Raw genomic sequence first — 16,122 nt, 5'->3', positions numbered from 1 at the left:
AGTTCTAGCCGTGTAGCGTGGCAATTCTGCACGCGCTAAAAACGCTATTGCAGCTTAGTAAAAGGAGCCCTTAATTTTCCCCACCACCAAATTTCCCTGTCCCGCCCCACCCGGCTACTTTTTCATGCCACCCGGCTGGAAAAAATTTCTGGGGAGAACACTGAACATCAATAGTAAAGTAATTAGGTAGACTTCTCTACTGCAGTCAGATGTTTTGCTTTTCTTGCTAATAATATGATTTAATTTCATTAGCACTCACTGGAATTCTTGGATCCATATTATGGGATTAATAGTATTGATTAAGAATGTTATTGCCTAATTGAGATTCTGTTTTATTTAAAATATGTTATTTTTCTTATTTTCAATATTCTGTACAAGAGGTTTCTTGGAAAAATTTTAAAAGTAATAAATAAATAATTAAAAAAAAAAAAAAAGAAATCCCTGAATAAAGCTTAAGACCACGAATACCTCCCTTTTACCACCCTCTCCCTAACCCCTGATCCCACCTAACTCTATTAGAAACGACCTCTGATCTAACTTTGTAATCCTCCCTCCACAACTCTTTTTGTAATCTGCTTTGAATTGAAAGGTAATGGCGGAATAGAAATCTGTAATGTAATGTAATGTAATATTGGACATCGCAATTGCCTTTTTTTTTGTACTGTTCACTTTGCTAGGCAAAATATTTTTCCCTTTTGCTGTTTGGTTTTGCCACTTACATATGCAAATGACTAAAATCCAGATATTTACGAGTATTCATACTGTTCATACCTAGAACTAGGTACCATCTTATAATATTACCTTTGTAATGAATATGGGGGAAAAGTTAGGCTCTTGAAAATAATCTTCCACAATAAAATACATAGTAAGCAAATGAACTGCAGATCCAGGCTTTGATAAATTTTCAATAAAAAAAAAATTAGCATCCTGAGTTTGGCTGAAGACATGTCTAGATTTGGGCATCCAAAATTTTAAGATTTTAACTAAAGCACTGAGCAGTGGATGCTGCAGATGAGCAAACTGGAAAGCATTTGCCCTTTATCTGTCATCATGTTTCTAGTTAAATTTCACAACATGGCTTCTCAAACTAATTTTCACTAAGGCAATTTTCATAAACAGGAATTTTAAAAAAAGTCCAAACCCAAAGTGCTGCATACATGGCCTTGATGCTTTCTGTGAGGTTAGTCTCAAAGGAAAGGAACTGTTTCCCTCTTTTTGTGAAACCTCGAACCTCAGAGCCAATGGCCACAAAGATTTTCTCCTGAGGCGTGTGAAAAGCTCCTCCAAGGTCCAACCTGGAGATCTTCTGCCCTGGCAGTGTCTTAAAAACTGGCTGCAAAAGTCAAAACAGAGAGACAAATGTTTAAGAAGCACCCTAACTCGGGTGTAGAGAATGAAATAATAGAAAAACACAAAAAAACTGATGATCCAAGAAATGATAAACATCGGATTTAACTGGTATGAATGCTCTGCATCACAGAACATGGATCCGATAAAAACAGGGAAAGGGATTGGGACTTATATACCACCTTTTTGTAGTTATACAACCACACTCGTAGCGGTTTACTTATATACAGGTCCTTATTTTGTACTGGGGTAATGGAGGATTAGGTGACTTGCCCAGGGTCACAAGGCACAGCCCTCCGATTTGATCCCACAACCTCTGGGTGCAGAGGCAATAGCTCTACCACTAGGCCACTCCTCACCTTGCTATGTGTCTTCTTGAAAAGATTTTAAGCAGATGACACTCAATACTTTTGCCACAGAGCAGAATTAATGGCCAAATTGGCAAACATTTAGGATCGAATTCAGTAAATGGCGCCAAAAGTGGGTACATGGAAAAATCTGTGCTCAGCGTTATCCTCTAAAAGGCGTTCTGGGCTTTAACACTCTTTACAGAATAGTGCTTAGTGCATATGCCGGTTTCCAGCGTTGGATGCGAGGACTTATACCAACTGAAACCTGTATAAATCCTAGCACACAGCTTGAGCATGTAATTTATTTTTATTTCTTTATTTATTATTTATACACCATGTATATCCTAAGTGGTTTACATTTAGGTACTTAAGAATTTCTGCCTATCTGTCTCGATGGGCAATGGAGTGTTAAGTGACTCGCCCAGGATCACAAGGAGCAGCACTGGGCTTGAACCTGCAACCTCAGGGTGCTGAAGCTGCAGCCCTAGCCACTAGGCCACTCCTCCGCTCTTTGGAATGCCTCTGACCTGCTCAAGCCCCTCCAATAGCCCTGTCCCATTTTTGGTTGGGCACAAGAAATGAGCGTGGATCTTTATAGAATCACATGCAACCAGACCCAAGTGCAAATCCAAATAAGAGCCAATTAACATCAATAGTTGATTGCTAATGGCTCATTAATTTATTTCTACACAGATCTCAGAATCGTGCCCAATTGTGGGTGCCATTTATAGAATCCAGGGGTTAATGCTGCTAGTATTTTCTCTGATTTTATGTTTGGCAACAAAAGCAAAGAGACCTCCCAATTGTTCTAATACCTACAGTCCAATGAATTTTTCTAGCTGGATAATTAAGTTTAATAGAGATCAACTATATGCTCAGAATATAGGTTTAGAACTGCCTCAGCATGTAGAGAAAGAAAATCCAAAGGCATAGAAGAACCATCACATGACTTTGTAACCTTGGCTCATTTGTCTCAGGAATATTTACAAAGCTACTAGATTCAATCACTTTTTCAAGACAGAAACATTCAAAATAGAAGAGGGAAATGCCTGGTAACATGAAGCCCACAAAGGTCCAAATTCACTGAACCTCCAAACCATGCACCATCCGTTTCCGTTTGCATGCCGGCCGACAAATTCACTAAAGGCCTGCATGCAAATGGGGACGATCGTTAACATGCCCCCTACCCACGGCCAGGATCAGTAGAGAGTGATCTCCACTCATGCGCACAACCTGACAGTAGTGACAGGAGAAGCAGCCTCCTGTCACTGCTGTCAGGGCTCAGCCCCGATCTCTCCTGCCTGCCCTACTCTGCCCAGATCTCTCTTGCCTGCTTCCGGACTCTCCTGCTCTCTGCCGCCGTTCCCTGCAGTGCAAGCCCGTGGTTTTAAAGCGGGCCTGCACTGCGGAGAACTGCGGCAGAGAGCAGGAGAGTCCAGGAGCAGGCAAGAGAGATCTGGGCAGAGCAGGCCTGTCAAAAAACCTGCAGACATGACGGTAACTCAGTTACCATCAAGAAAAAAAGGGGGTTATAAAGGATAATTATACAAAATCTAATTCAATAAATTCATTTACTACACATCGGTGTCTGGTTACTTTTTTGTAAATAATCTATCATCACTGAAACCCATTTTTTATCATATAGAGAGAACCGTTTTATTAACATGTTTACCCCATTGTGTAAATTAAGAGGCTGAAGTATCAAAAAGGATGCATGGTTCTCAGTAAAGAGACCTCTTATAACTTAGATGTTATTTCAAGTCTTCATCCTGAATGCATGTAATATAATCATTTACTTCAGACCTCCTTCCTACCTCAAATTTTTTTTTATTAATTGTATTATTTAATTAAGTTAAGACTAATTAACTAAGAGTGCAAAGCCTATCCCTATCTTTTATTTAAATTAATTAATAAATATATGTTGTGAACTTAATTTAATTTAATACCTAACTTAAAATCATATGATTCAACTTATCATCATTATATTATAACTTGAAGTCATTTTATTTGAATCACTCTGAAGTAAAGGCTGCTTTGTTTACCTCATTGGAATGACTACGAGACGGCATTGTATGTTCCAAAAACCGACAATATTTGTTTATTGCTAGTATAAAAACTTACAAAAGTACAGCAGCAAAGGCATAGCAGAAAAATATATTGTCAGTTCAGAATATGCAATGGAGAGAAGAACTTACACCCATATGCCTAGCAGGGGGCTAGCATGTCCCTGCTGGCATACCCAAATGAATTTCTCTCTGGCTCTACCTGTGATGCACGTGTTTTTTATACAGAGAAATTCTTCCTTTGTTCCAAAAAGCCCATCCCCGAATTCTGGTCATGTGACTCCCTATTGGTACAAAAATGTATACCTAACTCCTCCTCTCAGTCCACGCCCCTCTCACTTCCCCCCCCCCCAGTAGGGGGACCCTTGCAGAAACAGAGAATTCTTCATGAACTTTCTTCCTCCAGCTCTGAAATCCTTATCACCTTGCAGAGGCTGATTTGTGGTTTTACAACACTGTATATCTTCAGGATGGTGTCCTTGCAGACAGTCTTATGCAGAAAGTTGAAACAAAGATGCAAGGGTGACCTTCCAGCATGGTTCCCATAGGCAAATGTCCAGCATGTTTTTTTTAAAGTTCTGTCTTGGTATCAGTCGCCTATGTCTTCTGCAGAGGATGTTGCTCATTATAAATGGTTTATGGCTTTCCAGGGTGCCTTGCATCTGTGAAGTCATACAGCACTGATAACAGCTCAGTAGAGCCTTAGAGAAGTATCCTCCCAGCAGGGAATGGAGACAAAAACTTTGTAGCAGAGGTCAGCTGGGTTAGCATTTCAAAGGATACATATGTTCACAGATAGCAAAGTCCAGGCTGTTCCATCTGGTTAGCTTGTAAATATTGATTGTAATCCATTAATAATTTTCCCTTTGTTTTGATATTATATGTATAGGTTAAACTATGTATAGGAATGTTTATATTAGTGATTTTAATTTGACATGACTTTTGTTTGTTTGATTTGTTACCTGTACTTGATTATTTAAAAACTGTACATCGCCTAGAAATTGTAATAGGCGATTAATCAAATTATATAATAAACTTGGAAACTTGGCTGTTTTAGGCTGTGGGAAAATATGTGTTAAAATGTCTCTAGTGTCCAGCATACAAGTTTCAAGTTTATTAAAGTTTTGATTTGAATGCAATATCAAGTAATTTCAATGCTTTAAACAATAATAATTTTGGGGGGACAAATAAAAACCATTTAAAACAATAAACGTACAATCTTATCAACAATTATTTAAAGATACATAAGGAATACAAGGATAAACTACATTTCTTTAAAATTAAAAAAACCAAAAAGAAAAACATTTAGGGAAGAACAATCAGGAGACCTGTATGTCCAGTTGATATATCTGTATGTCCAGGTTATTCATTTCAACTCTAACAAGAATACACGCAGAGTTCACCTGTTTACATATCCCCCTATAAAATCTTGACGTTACAAGAAGTTCTTTGAGAGAACTCTCTCATTTCAGGCTGCTAAATTGAATATATGGCTTGGAAAAATTTTGTTAGAGGCTTCTTTCTATTTTGATTTCAGAAAACTGTTAAAGACACTATTCGATAGGTTGGTATCTTAATGCATCTTGTTTTAACTTAATAAGTTTTTTTCTTATTTTAACCTGATGTATTTTATCTGCTTGTACTTTTATCTGCACTGTATGTTTTAGCTCTACTTTTTGTGAACCGCCTTGAACTTTCCCGGTATAGCAGTATACAAGAATAAATTATTATTATTATTATTAAAGTGAGAACTTGGAAAAAGCTATAGGAAGGTTTTCAACTCCTCCTTCTCTAGAGGGCTCTGTTGCCCCTTCAGTTTGTACCAAAGCAGGTGATAGCCCTATATAAGAACAAATAAGGAGGAGTGTAGGGAGATCTGTTCTGCATTGAAAGAATAACATATATTAAATATTTAAATTGAATAATCGATACATTGAAATAACTATACCAATCAGAAACATTTAAGGAACTCAAACATATTCCCAGTGAGTTATAGCAATAGATTATTCTTCATACCCTTAAGGTCTAGCTGACATCTGCGAGGCCTTTGTCAAGACCTGCTTGGAGGAAAACTAGTACCACCACAATTGCATTAAAAGGCTTTACCTTCTGTTTCATGCACCAGTTTTGAAACATCTCCCATGCTTAAGCCTAAGCAGAGACCATCACAGGCTTCTTGGTTCTGAGGAGAGTAGCAATGACTACCTTTGAGTATCTTTTGTGCTCTAATGCCACGTGCTCAAGAGCAATGCTGAAAGACCAAAGTGAGAGCAAGGGGTGGAGCTACAAATTTGAAAAGATAGTGGGAGGAAAAGAACATGAAGGAGAGGCACCATGGTACTTGATCCAAATTCTAAGAAAATATATTCCAAATCGAAATTTATGATCAGAGACAACGACGCGATTAACTTTAAAGAATACTCAGGATGTACAGTATAGGAAAACATGTATGGCATTATTATCCTTGGTGGGCCCGAGGCTATGGAACTTAGTGAAAGGGACATTAAGATTATGTGCAGATTTAAATCTTTCAGGCGGACTTTCTGGGACACCAGGCCGCACAGTGGTATAATATTATAAGTGAATATGTTAAAATGAAACCCAAAAATGGTCTTTAGAGATATTTGGAGCATTGAGATTAAGCATAAATTTCAGCATCTCAATGGCCACAAATTTGGACTTGGAGGATGAGATGTACAGAGTCTGCATCTATGAGACAAACTTGGTTTTTTCTTCTGCATAGAGCGTTTTGGACCCCAGTTAGACTACAAAAGTTAAATAGTTCAAAATCTAATAGATGTTGGCACTGTAATCTTGAAGTAGGGACTTTAGATCATCTTTTGTTTTATTGTCCCTTTATCTTAGCCTTTTGGAACTCAATTTGGGATCAAGTAAATTGTTTATTGGAAAAGCATTATCTTATGAAACATTATTTTATGAAACAGTACTATTTGGTATGTCTATGAGGAAAAAGAGCCAAATATCATCACATAACAATAAACTTTTACTGATAATGACAGGAATCGCCATTCAGCATATCACAAGTAATTGGAAAAATTACAGTAGACTCAATTACGATTTCTGGTGGAACTCATTATGTCACATATATAAAAACTGCCTTATTCAACAAAATCATCACCTAAAAAAGTATCTACACCTAACACTACATATGTCCTCTCCTGCTTTTAAGTCTGATATGTCTAACATTAAATTTTGCTGCCTTTTTAAGATTCTGTTTGCTGTATTTCACTACCTTTTGTAAGACTCTATATGTTCTTTGTAAGATTCTAGATGCTGTATCCCGAACCTTTTGTAAGATTCTATATGCTTTTTTTGTAAGTTTCTATATACTGTCTCCTGGACTTCTACATATTGTAACTCGCTGACTGTCCAGCTCTCTTCAATGTGAACCGCCTAGAAGTCTCACGATTATGGCGGAATAGAAGAATAAAGTTATTATTATTATTATCTCGAATGATTTCACAGAAGGTTGGAACAACAAACGATTCTCTTGTGAGGATCTGAGGGCTCTAGTGGGACAGTACAACATGTCCAGCATGTACAAAATGTGGCAATCAGACTTCTAAAAAAAAAAAACCGCCATGCCCGTGAACCTGTCTCTCAGATTCTATCAACAGTTCACTGGCTGTCCTTAGCTAAACATTGTCTCTTCAAGGGCCTGATGCTAGCGTTCGAATCCTTACACAACATGATGCCAGGCCAAGCTTCCTCATTACGTGCCGAACAGGTCCCTCTGCTCCCAGGATGAAATATGCCTCCCAGGATGAAATATGCTTCAAAACACCCCCTGGTTGTGCCCTTCAAATGCAAATTATCAAACAACGTTCTGACTTCCACTTCATACCAAGCCACTGGAATCAACTGCCCCCGCAGATCAGATCCCTTAAAGAACTCCTCAATTTTAGGAAAGCACTAAAAACATACCTCTTCATTTAACTCCCCCACCATGACCGATGGATTACAAAGAAATGTATATTGGTACTAGATCCTTGGTATGTGTCGCGTTAGGATAAGGAATTACTGTCTGGATGGGAACGTCTGGAAGAATAGTCAAGTTTCTGGAATCCTATGGATTACCAGACCGGAGGTAACATGGATTCACTAGAGGTAGGTCTTGTCAGACAAACCTGATCAATTTCTTTGACTAGGTGACCAGAGAATTGGATAGAGGATGTGCGCTAGATGTGCCGTATTTAGATTTTAACAAAGCCTTTGACAGTGTTCCACACAGACGTCTAAAAAATAAACTGAGTGCCCTCGGGATGGGTCCCAAAGTGACAGGCTGGGTCAGGAATTGGTTGAGTGGAAGGCAACAGAGGGTAGTGATCAATGGAGATCACTCTGAGGAAAGGGATGTTATCACCATGGAGCTGTACAGCTTTCACTCAAGAACTGTGGACAGAACCTGGGGCTCCTAAAGGACCAGATCCCTTGCTCCTGTAACATATGGCAGATAAAGGCCAAATGGCCCATCTGATCTGCCCATCCACAGTAACCATTATCTCTTTCTTTCTCCAAGAAATCTCACGTGCCTATCCCAGGCCCTCTTGAATTCAGACACAGTCTCTGTCTCCACCACCTCTTTTCCATGCATCTACAACCCTGTCTGTAAAAATGTATTTCCTTAGATTATGCTGGAGCCTATCACCTCTTAACTTCATTCTATGCCCTCTCATTGCAGAGTTTCCTTTCAATTGAAAGAGACTCAACTCATGCACATTTACATTATGTAGGTATTTAAATGTCTCTATCTTATCTCCCCTCTCCCGCCTTTCCTCCAAAGTATACAGATTGAGATCTTTAAGTCTGTCCCCATATGCTTTATGATGAAGACTACATACCATTTTAATAGCCTTCCTCTGGACCGTCTCCATCTTTTTTATATCTTTTTGAAGGTACAGCCTCCAGAATTGTACATAATATTCTAAATGAGGTCTCACCTAAGTCTAATACAGGGGCATCAATACCTCCTTTTTCCTACTGGCCATACCTCTCCCTATGCAACCTAGCATCCTTCTAGCTTTTCCCATCACCTTTTCAACCTGTTTGGCCACCTTAAGATCATCACATACAATCACACCCAAGTCCCGCTCTTTTGTTGTGCACATAAGTTCTTCACTCCCTAAACTAGGAGTGTCAAAGTCCCTCCTCGAGGGCCGCAATCCATTCGGGTTTTCAGCATTACCCCAATGAATATGCATGAGATCTATTAGTATACAATGAAAGCAGTGCATGCAAATAGATCTCATACATATTCATTGGGGAAATCCTGAAAACCCAACTGGATTACAGCCCTCGAGGAGGGACTTTGACACCCCTGCCCTAATCTGTACCATTCCTTCAGGTTTTTGCAGCCCAAATACATGACCTTGCATTTCTTAGCATTAAATTTTAGCTTCTAAATTTTAGACCATTCTTCAAGCTTTGCCAGGTCTTTCTTCATGTTATTCACATCATCCAGTGTGTCTACTCTATTGCAGATTTTGGTATCATCCGCAAAGAGGCAAATCTTACCCGACAACCCTTCAGCAATATCGTTTATAAAAATGTTAAAAAGAACAGGCTCAAGATCAGAACATTGAGGCACACCATTGGTAAACACTTTATTGAGTGAACCAATATTTGCTCCTAGTTGAGAAGTGCTCTATTTACTGTCTTGAAAGAGGCAGGGCTTCACTCTGCCAGCTCTTTACTGACACACCGGACTGGCTGAGTCTAGTAACGTACTGTGGATCTTCAGCACCTGGGTTCGGTGTACACACAAATCACTTGTTATATCCTTGCCTCCTCCAACACAAGCTTCCTGTTTTTGAGGGCTGGGGACATAATAGGGCCTTGAGTGTGTGAATGGCTCAAAGGCCTGTTCTTACTTTTGATTTCAGTTCTGAAACTGGAGCCTGGGATCAATAAGCCCCATACATATGCCCCCTTCAATTCACCATCGTTGAGATCTGCCAACTTCAACAGTCAGTTGCTCATATGAAATTTCAAAATATCCTTCTTACCATAACTATTCATATATTCAGCTCAAGCCAACCTGTTTGTTTAAAACACTAAGCTATTCCTCTATTCCACTACAAAAAAATGCACCAATATTACTCCACATAGTGTAAAATAAATGTTAAATTAGTATACTTACCACAACTTCTCCTTTCTTGATACCAAAGCAGGTAACAACACCATCATGATCTCCAATGATCACCTAAAACAGATTTATTGTTTTTAAAAATTTTATCAAGTAATAACAAGCTTTTATTAATTATGACAGGAGTCGCCATACAACATATTACCAACAATTGGAAAAATTACAATAGGCTTAACTACACATTTTGGTGGAATTCATTATGTCATATTTATAAAATGGAAAGATCAATTGCCATACAAAAAGGGAATTATAATAATTTTAAAAAGATTTGGGGGCCATTAACAAATTATTGCAATGAATAGACATCATTTTCCGATGAAAGTACATTTACATGTAGGGGAGGGTAAATAGTTCTTTTAAAGGTCTGATTAATAGATTGAAATATAATATATCTAATCTAATCTAATCCTTAGGTTTGTATACCGCATCATCTCCACGTTTGTAGAGCTCGGTGCGGTTTACAGTAGGAGAAATAGGAAGGAACTACAACAGAGGGTTAGAGGTAGAAGTGGGAAGAAAATTTACAGGACTTGGGATGGCAAGATATAAGAGTTTCCTTGATTCCTAAGTTGGAGGGAGACTTACATTTTTTGAGAAAAGTCAGGTTTTCAGATGTTTGCGGAAAACTTGGAGAGAGCTCAAGTTCCGAAGAGGGGAGGTAAGGTTGTTCCAGAGCTCAGTGATTTTGAAGTGGAGGGAGGTCCCTAGCTTTCCTGTGTGGGAAATGCCTTTTAGTGAGGGGAAGGATAGTTTTAATTTGTGGGAAGATCTGGTGGTATTAGGGTTTGAGGAATATATAAATGATATTTTGAATTAAATTACTTGTGGGAAGTGTGGATGGTGAGGGAATAAATTCATGTATGTAAAATCATAATTGCATGAATATCAAGTGATATGTAAAAGTTAATATGATGTAGTATTGTGCACTCATTATAAGATGGAAAATGAATAAAGAATTAAAAAAAAAAAAAAATTATGTATTTTGAAAGAACCATGTTCCACCCATTACATTTGAATTATGTAATTCAGGGAATTTAAAACTTCAAAGGTCCTCCCACCTCATCTCAGAGGTCATGTGTTGTTAAGTCCCTTGCGCTTAGCTTGGAAATCTATAGTCTCTTTGGAAGATCCCTCAAAGTAATTGTGACCCACTACCTATAATGGACAATTTAGATTTTATTATTATTATTAGGATTTTTTTTTTATATACCGCCTGTCAAGGATATCTAAGCGGTTTTTTTACAATCAGGTACTCAAGTATTTTCCCTCTCTGTCCCGGTGGGCTCACAATCTATCTAACGTACCTGGGGCTATGGAGGATTAAGTGACCTGCCCAGGGTCACAAGGAGCAGCGCGGGGTTTGAACCCACAACCCCAGGGTGCTGAGGCTGTAGATCCAACCACTGCGCCACACCCCAGGGTTGAAGAATGCAACTTTTCGCTAATGGAGAGACAATAGTTTACATTATCTATATCAAGTATATTCTACTACTCGAACCATTCAGACCTTACAGCAAAGATATCAGCTTAGGCATGCAGATAGATTTACTTTCTATCAGTTATGCCATTATGCTCAGAAGTTTTCTTCTACCAGTTTCGGAGCAATGAATACAGTGGCAGGTTTCTTTCTGGAAGATCTAACATATGCGGAATCAGTGGCATGTACTCATAAATCTTTGGTCGAACTCAGTCCACTTTCTGATTTTGTATCCCTAGCTCAATTGTGGATGACTGATTTGGGTGTTGAGATATTGTCCTGTGACATTAAACTCTCTCTCTGTTACATCTATGGTGGTCTGTAGTGCTCTGTTGCGAGAATGTTATTTTAGAATTTTACACAAAGCTTACCTTTCTCACGTTCAAACACACATAGGAATGGGACCCTGAGTCAGAAGATTGTTCAAGAGGGGCAGAGAAAGGGGGACTGCCATGAGCCGACAGAGCAGATCCCCATACCATCAACCCCAAGACCTGAAGAAATTCCTGTGCCTGGGGACAACAAGAACCCAGAATGGAGTGAATCTACAACTGCAACTTCTGCACTCAGGCCTCGGGAAGAAACACCCTCAAACAGAACTCCAAGATTCTCCAATCGTTGAGATGGCATCAACTGACTCTTGAAAAGGTTGACCACCCAGCCTAATGACTGCAGTAACTCCACAACATGAGCCATGACACAGGAACTTTCCTGGAAGGACCGCCTGAATCAACCAGTCGTCCAGATATGGATGAACCAAGATGTCCTCCTTGAATAAGGCCACCCCTGCCATCACCACCATAACTTTGGTGAAGGTACATGGCCATACCAAACGGAAACGCACAGAATTGATAAAGCTTTCCCAAAATTGTAAAGTGAAGGAATCACTAATGAGAGTCCCAAATCGGGATATGAAGGCAGGCCTTCATCAGGTTAAGAGAATTCAGAAATTCCCCAGGCTGAACTACTAGGATCATGGACTTTAGGGTCTCCATGTGAAAAGAAGGGACCAGCAGCGCCCGGTTCACACCTTTCAGATCCAGAATAGGCCAAAAAGACCCCTCTTTCTTGGGCACCACAAAGTAAATGGAGTACCTCCCAGTATAAATCTCTGAAGGGGGCACTGGAACCACTGCCTTGAGCTCTACAAACTTCTGAAGAGTCTGATGAAATGTCTGCTTCTTCCAAGAGGCCTGACAAAGGGAAGAGAGAAAAAAATCTGGCAAGGGTTGGTCGAACTTGAGAGCATACCCATCTCGGATTACCTTCATGACCCACTGATCTTTCTTGATCTCAGTCTACCCCCTGTAAAACTCCTGTAAGCAGGCGCCCACCTGAACTTGGGGAAGGACCCGAGCACATTGGGCAGGTTGAGAGTAGGAGGAGGGGGCCCGGCCTCCATGGCGAGCACCCCGAAAGGACTGCATCCGCTGGAAGAATCAACCTGTAGAAGAAACCCCCACCATAGACACTCTACCAGGTCTATACTGGCAAAATTCATAAAGACAACCTCGACTCAGACCCCCCCTCCCCCCTCTAGCAGACTGGTGAGGTTTGTCTTCTGGTAACTTCAGCACCTTGGAGTCCGCCAAACTCTGAACCAGCGTGTCTCATTCCTCTCCAAAAAGAAAAGAACCTGTAAAGGGAAACTTACTAAGATTGGATTTGGAGGCTGTGTCCGCCGACCAACCACAGAGCCATAAGGTAAGTCTAGTAGCCACCCTTAAGGCTATAGACTTAGTCGAAGCATGCAACAAATCATACACAGTGTCTGAAAGATAAGAAGAGCCTAGCTCAATTTTAGCAACTTCCTAATCCAGCAGAGACCAGTCATTAGACTCCCTATCCAACACATTATCAGCCCACCAGATACAAGCCCTGGCCACCACAAATAATAATAATAATAAATAATAAACTTTATTCTTCTATACTGCCATAGTCGAAAGACTTCTAGGCGGTTCATATTCTAAGAAGGCTGGACAATCAGCAAAATACAGGGTGTAAGAAGAGAGGGTTACATGAGAATACATAAAGGAACAGCAAAAAACAGCGAAATTACATCGAGGAAGAGAGAGGGAGAATATATCATTGCGAGGCTTCTGTTTAGGAGAAGAATTTGTCAAATAGAATGGTTTTAATTGACTTTCAGAATGCGCCGTAGGTCAAACTGGTTCTGCTTATGTAGTTGTCCAGCCAGGACTGCTGTCTGCCTGCTTGGAACTTGAAAGTCCTGTCCAGGAAGGATTTGTATTTGCAGCCTGTGATTTTTGGGTAAGTGAATATGTTTCGGTTTCTGGTTGGTCTTAAGGGGTTATGAAATATGAAGTGTGGTAGTAGGTAGGAAGGCGCTAGACCCCAGACCTTCTTGAAACAAATGCAGGCAAATATGAACAGAACGCGCGCCTCTATTGGCAGCCAGTGCAACTTTTTGTAGTAAGGGCTGATGTGGTCGTTTTTCCTCAATCCGAAGATCAGACGAACTGCTGTGTTTTGCACTATTTTAAATTTTTGTACTGTTTTTGGGGGGATACTTAGGTAAACAATGTTGCAGTAGTCTAGCGTTGATAGGATCAGAGACTGCACCAGTAGCCTAAAGGACATGGTGTCGAAGTATTTTTTGATGGCCCTTAGTTTCCAGAGTGTACAAAAGCATTTCTTCATCACTAATCACCTCCTGGACCGCCAGACCTGCCACATTAAAACTCTGCTTAAGAAGAGACTCCATCTTCTGGTCCTGGGGATCCCTCAGGGCTGAATTCCCATCCAATAGAACAGTATGCCTATTGGCAATGCCTGAAACCATGGCATCCACCATTGGTGACCGAAAAGCACAGTTACTTACCGTAACAGGTGTTATCCAGGGACAGCAGGCATATATTCTCACATGTGGGTGACGTCATCTACGGAGCCCCGATGCGGAAGCATTTTCAAGCAAACTTGATTGAAGATTTAAGTTTGCTCTGCTGCTCCACGCATGCGTGCCTTCCTGCTCCACTAGGGGGTGCATCCCCTCGTGGTCTCCAGTTCACTTAACTAGCCAAGAAGCCAACCTCGGGGAGGTGGGCGGGTTGTGAGAATATATGCCTGCTGTCCCTGGATAACACCTGTTACGGTAAGTAACTGTGCTTTATCCCAGGACAAGCAGGCATGATATTCTCACATGTGGGTGACCTCCAAGCTTACTGAAGAGGGATGGAGGGAAGTTGGCAATTTAAGCAAATAGATTTCGCAATACCGACTGGCCGAACCGGCCATCGCTTCTGGACAGGGAGTCCAGACAGTAGTGGGAGGTGAAGGTATGAACCGAAGACCACGTGGCAGCCTTGCAGATTTCCTCAATAGGTGTGGACCTGAGGAACGCTACGGAGGCTGCCATCGCTCGGACTTTGTGTCCCGTTGCTCGACCATGCAGCGCGAGACCAGCCTGAGCGTAGCAAAAGGAGATGCAATCGGCCAACCAGTTGGACAAGGTGCGTTTGGAAACTGGGTGGCCTAACCGGTTTGGGTCGAAGGACAGAAACAGTTGTGGGACTTTCCGGTGTGGCTGAGTGCGTTGGAGGTAAAAGGCCAACGCTCTTTTGCAGTCAAGAGTGTGGAGCGCCACTTCTCCGGGGTGAGAGTGGGGCTTGGGAAAAAACACGGGTAAGACGATGGACTGATTGAGATGGAAATCAGACACTACTTTAGGTAGGAACTTTGGATGGGTGCGGAGTACCACCTTGTCATGATGGAATACCGTGAAGGGTGGGTCCGCTACCAGAGCTTGTAGCTCACTAACCCGCCGTGCGGACGTGAGCGCGAGTAAGAAAATTACCTTCCAAGTGAGGAATTTTGGATGGCATTTGTCTAGTGGCTCAAATGGAGGTTTCATTAGTTGAGCCAGAACCACGTTAAGGTCCCAAACCACCGGGGGAGGTTTGAGAGGGGGGTGGACGTTCAGCAGACCCTTCATGAAGCGAGTGACTAAGGGATGGAGCGAGAGGGCTTTCCCTTCCAGGGGCTGATGAAAGGCCGCAATCGCACTGAGGTGTACTCGAATGGAGTTGGTCTTTAGGCCGGAATGAGATAGTTGAAGTAGATAGTCAAGGACCAGGGGGACGGGGACCGACACCGGGTCCTGGCTGTGGGAGGAGCACCAGGTTGAGAATCTGGTCCACTTTTGGGAGTAGCAGGTTCTCGTCGAGGTTTTTCTAGAGGCCTCCAATATCTCCTTGACTGATTGAGACATGGGGAGAGCAGTCAGGGGGAGAGAAACCAAGCATTCAGATGAAGAGACTGAAGATTGGGATGTAACAGTGATCCCTGACCCTGTGACAGTAGAGAGGGAAACAGAGGCAGAGGCAGTGGATCTCTGACACTGAGTTGAAGTAGCAGGGAAAACCACGGCTGGCGTGGCCAGCGAGGGGCAATCAGGATCAGGGTGGCTTATACTGTTTTCAGGTGGACAAGCGTCCGCAGTATCAGAGGAAACGGCGGGAACGCGTACAGGAACCTTCCCTCCCAGTCGAGGAGGAAGGCGTCGGCCTCGAGTCGGTCCGGGGAGTATATCCGGGAGCAGAAGAGAGGCAGCTTGTGATTGTGAGGGGACACGAACAGGTCTATTTGAGGTGTCCCCCACCGTTCGAACACCCCTCGTAGGGTCTGAGAGTGTAGTGACCACTCGTGTGGCTGGAGGAGGCGGCTGAGCCTGTCCGCCAGGCAGTTTTGTTCTCCTTTTAT

The 16,122-nt window shown here is 41.5% G+C and overlaps 1 protein-coding gene across 5 annotated transcripts in view; it reads right to left on the bottom strand.

Annotated features, from left to right (window-relative positions):
• Positions 1-16,122, bottom strand: part of BBS7 (Bardet-Biedl syndrome 7) — a 454,813-nt gene that overhangs the window by 348,068 nt on the left and 90,623 nt on the right. For 3 of the 5 annotated variants that reach the window (XR_004538826.1, XM_033938299.1, XM_033938307.1), the window contains exons 4-5: positions 9,921-9,983; positions 1,158-1,333 (exon numbers count right to left, since the gene is read on the bottom strand). Coding sequence is in view for 4 of the 5 variants with exons in the window: in XM_033938299.1 (XP_033794190.1) it covers positions 1,158-1,333; positions 9,921-9,983 (239 nt within the window). In the remaining variant the exon portion in view is untranslated. Of the gene's footprint in view, positions 1-1,157; positions 1,334-5,866; positions 6,012-9,920; positions 9,984-16,122 lie in introns of those variants that run through there. The other 2 variants (XM_033938320.1, XM_033938327.1) reach the window with 2 other exon arrangements.

The sequence above is a fragment of the Geotrypetes seraphini genome, chromosome 1, assembly GCF_902459505.1.
Source record: "Geotrypetes seraphini chromosome 1, aGeoSer1.1, whole genome shotgun sequence".
Lineage (NCBI taxonomy): Eukaryota > Metazoa > Chordata > Amphibia > Gymnophiona > Dermophiidae > Geotrypetes > Geotrypetes seraphini.
The sequence above is the reverse complement of the archived record's forward strand: the minus strand, read 5'-3'. Positions and strand labels throughout refer to the sequence as shown.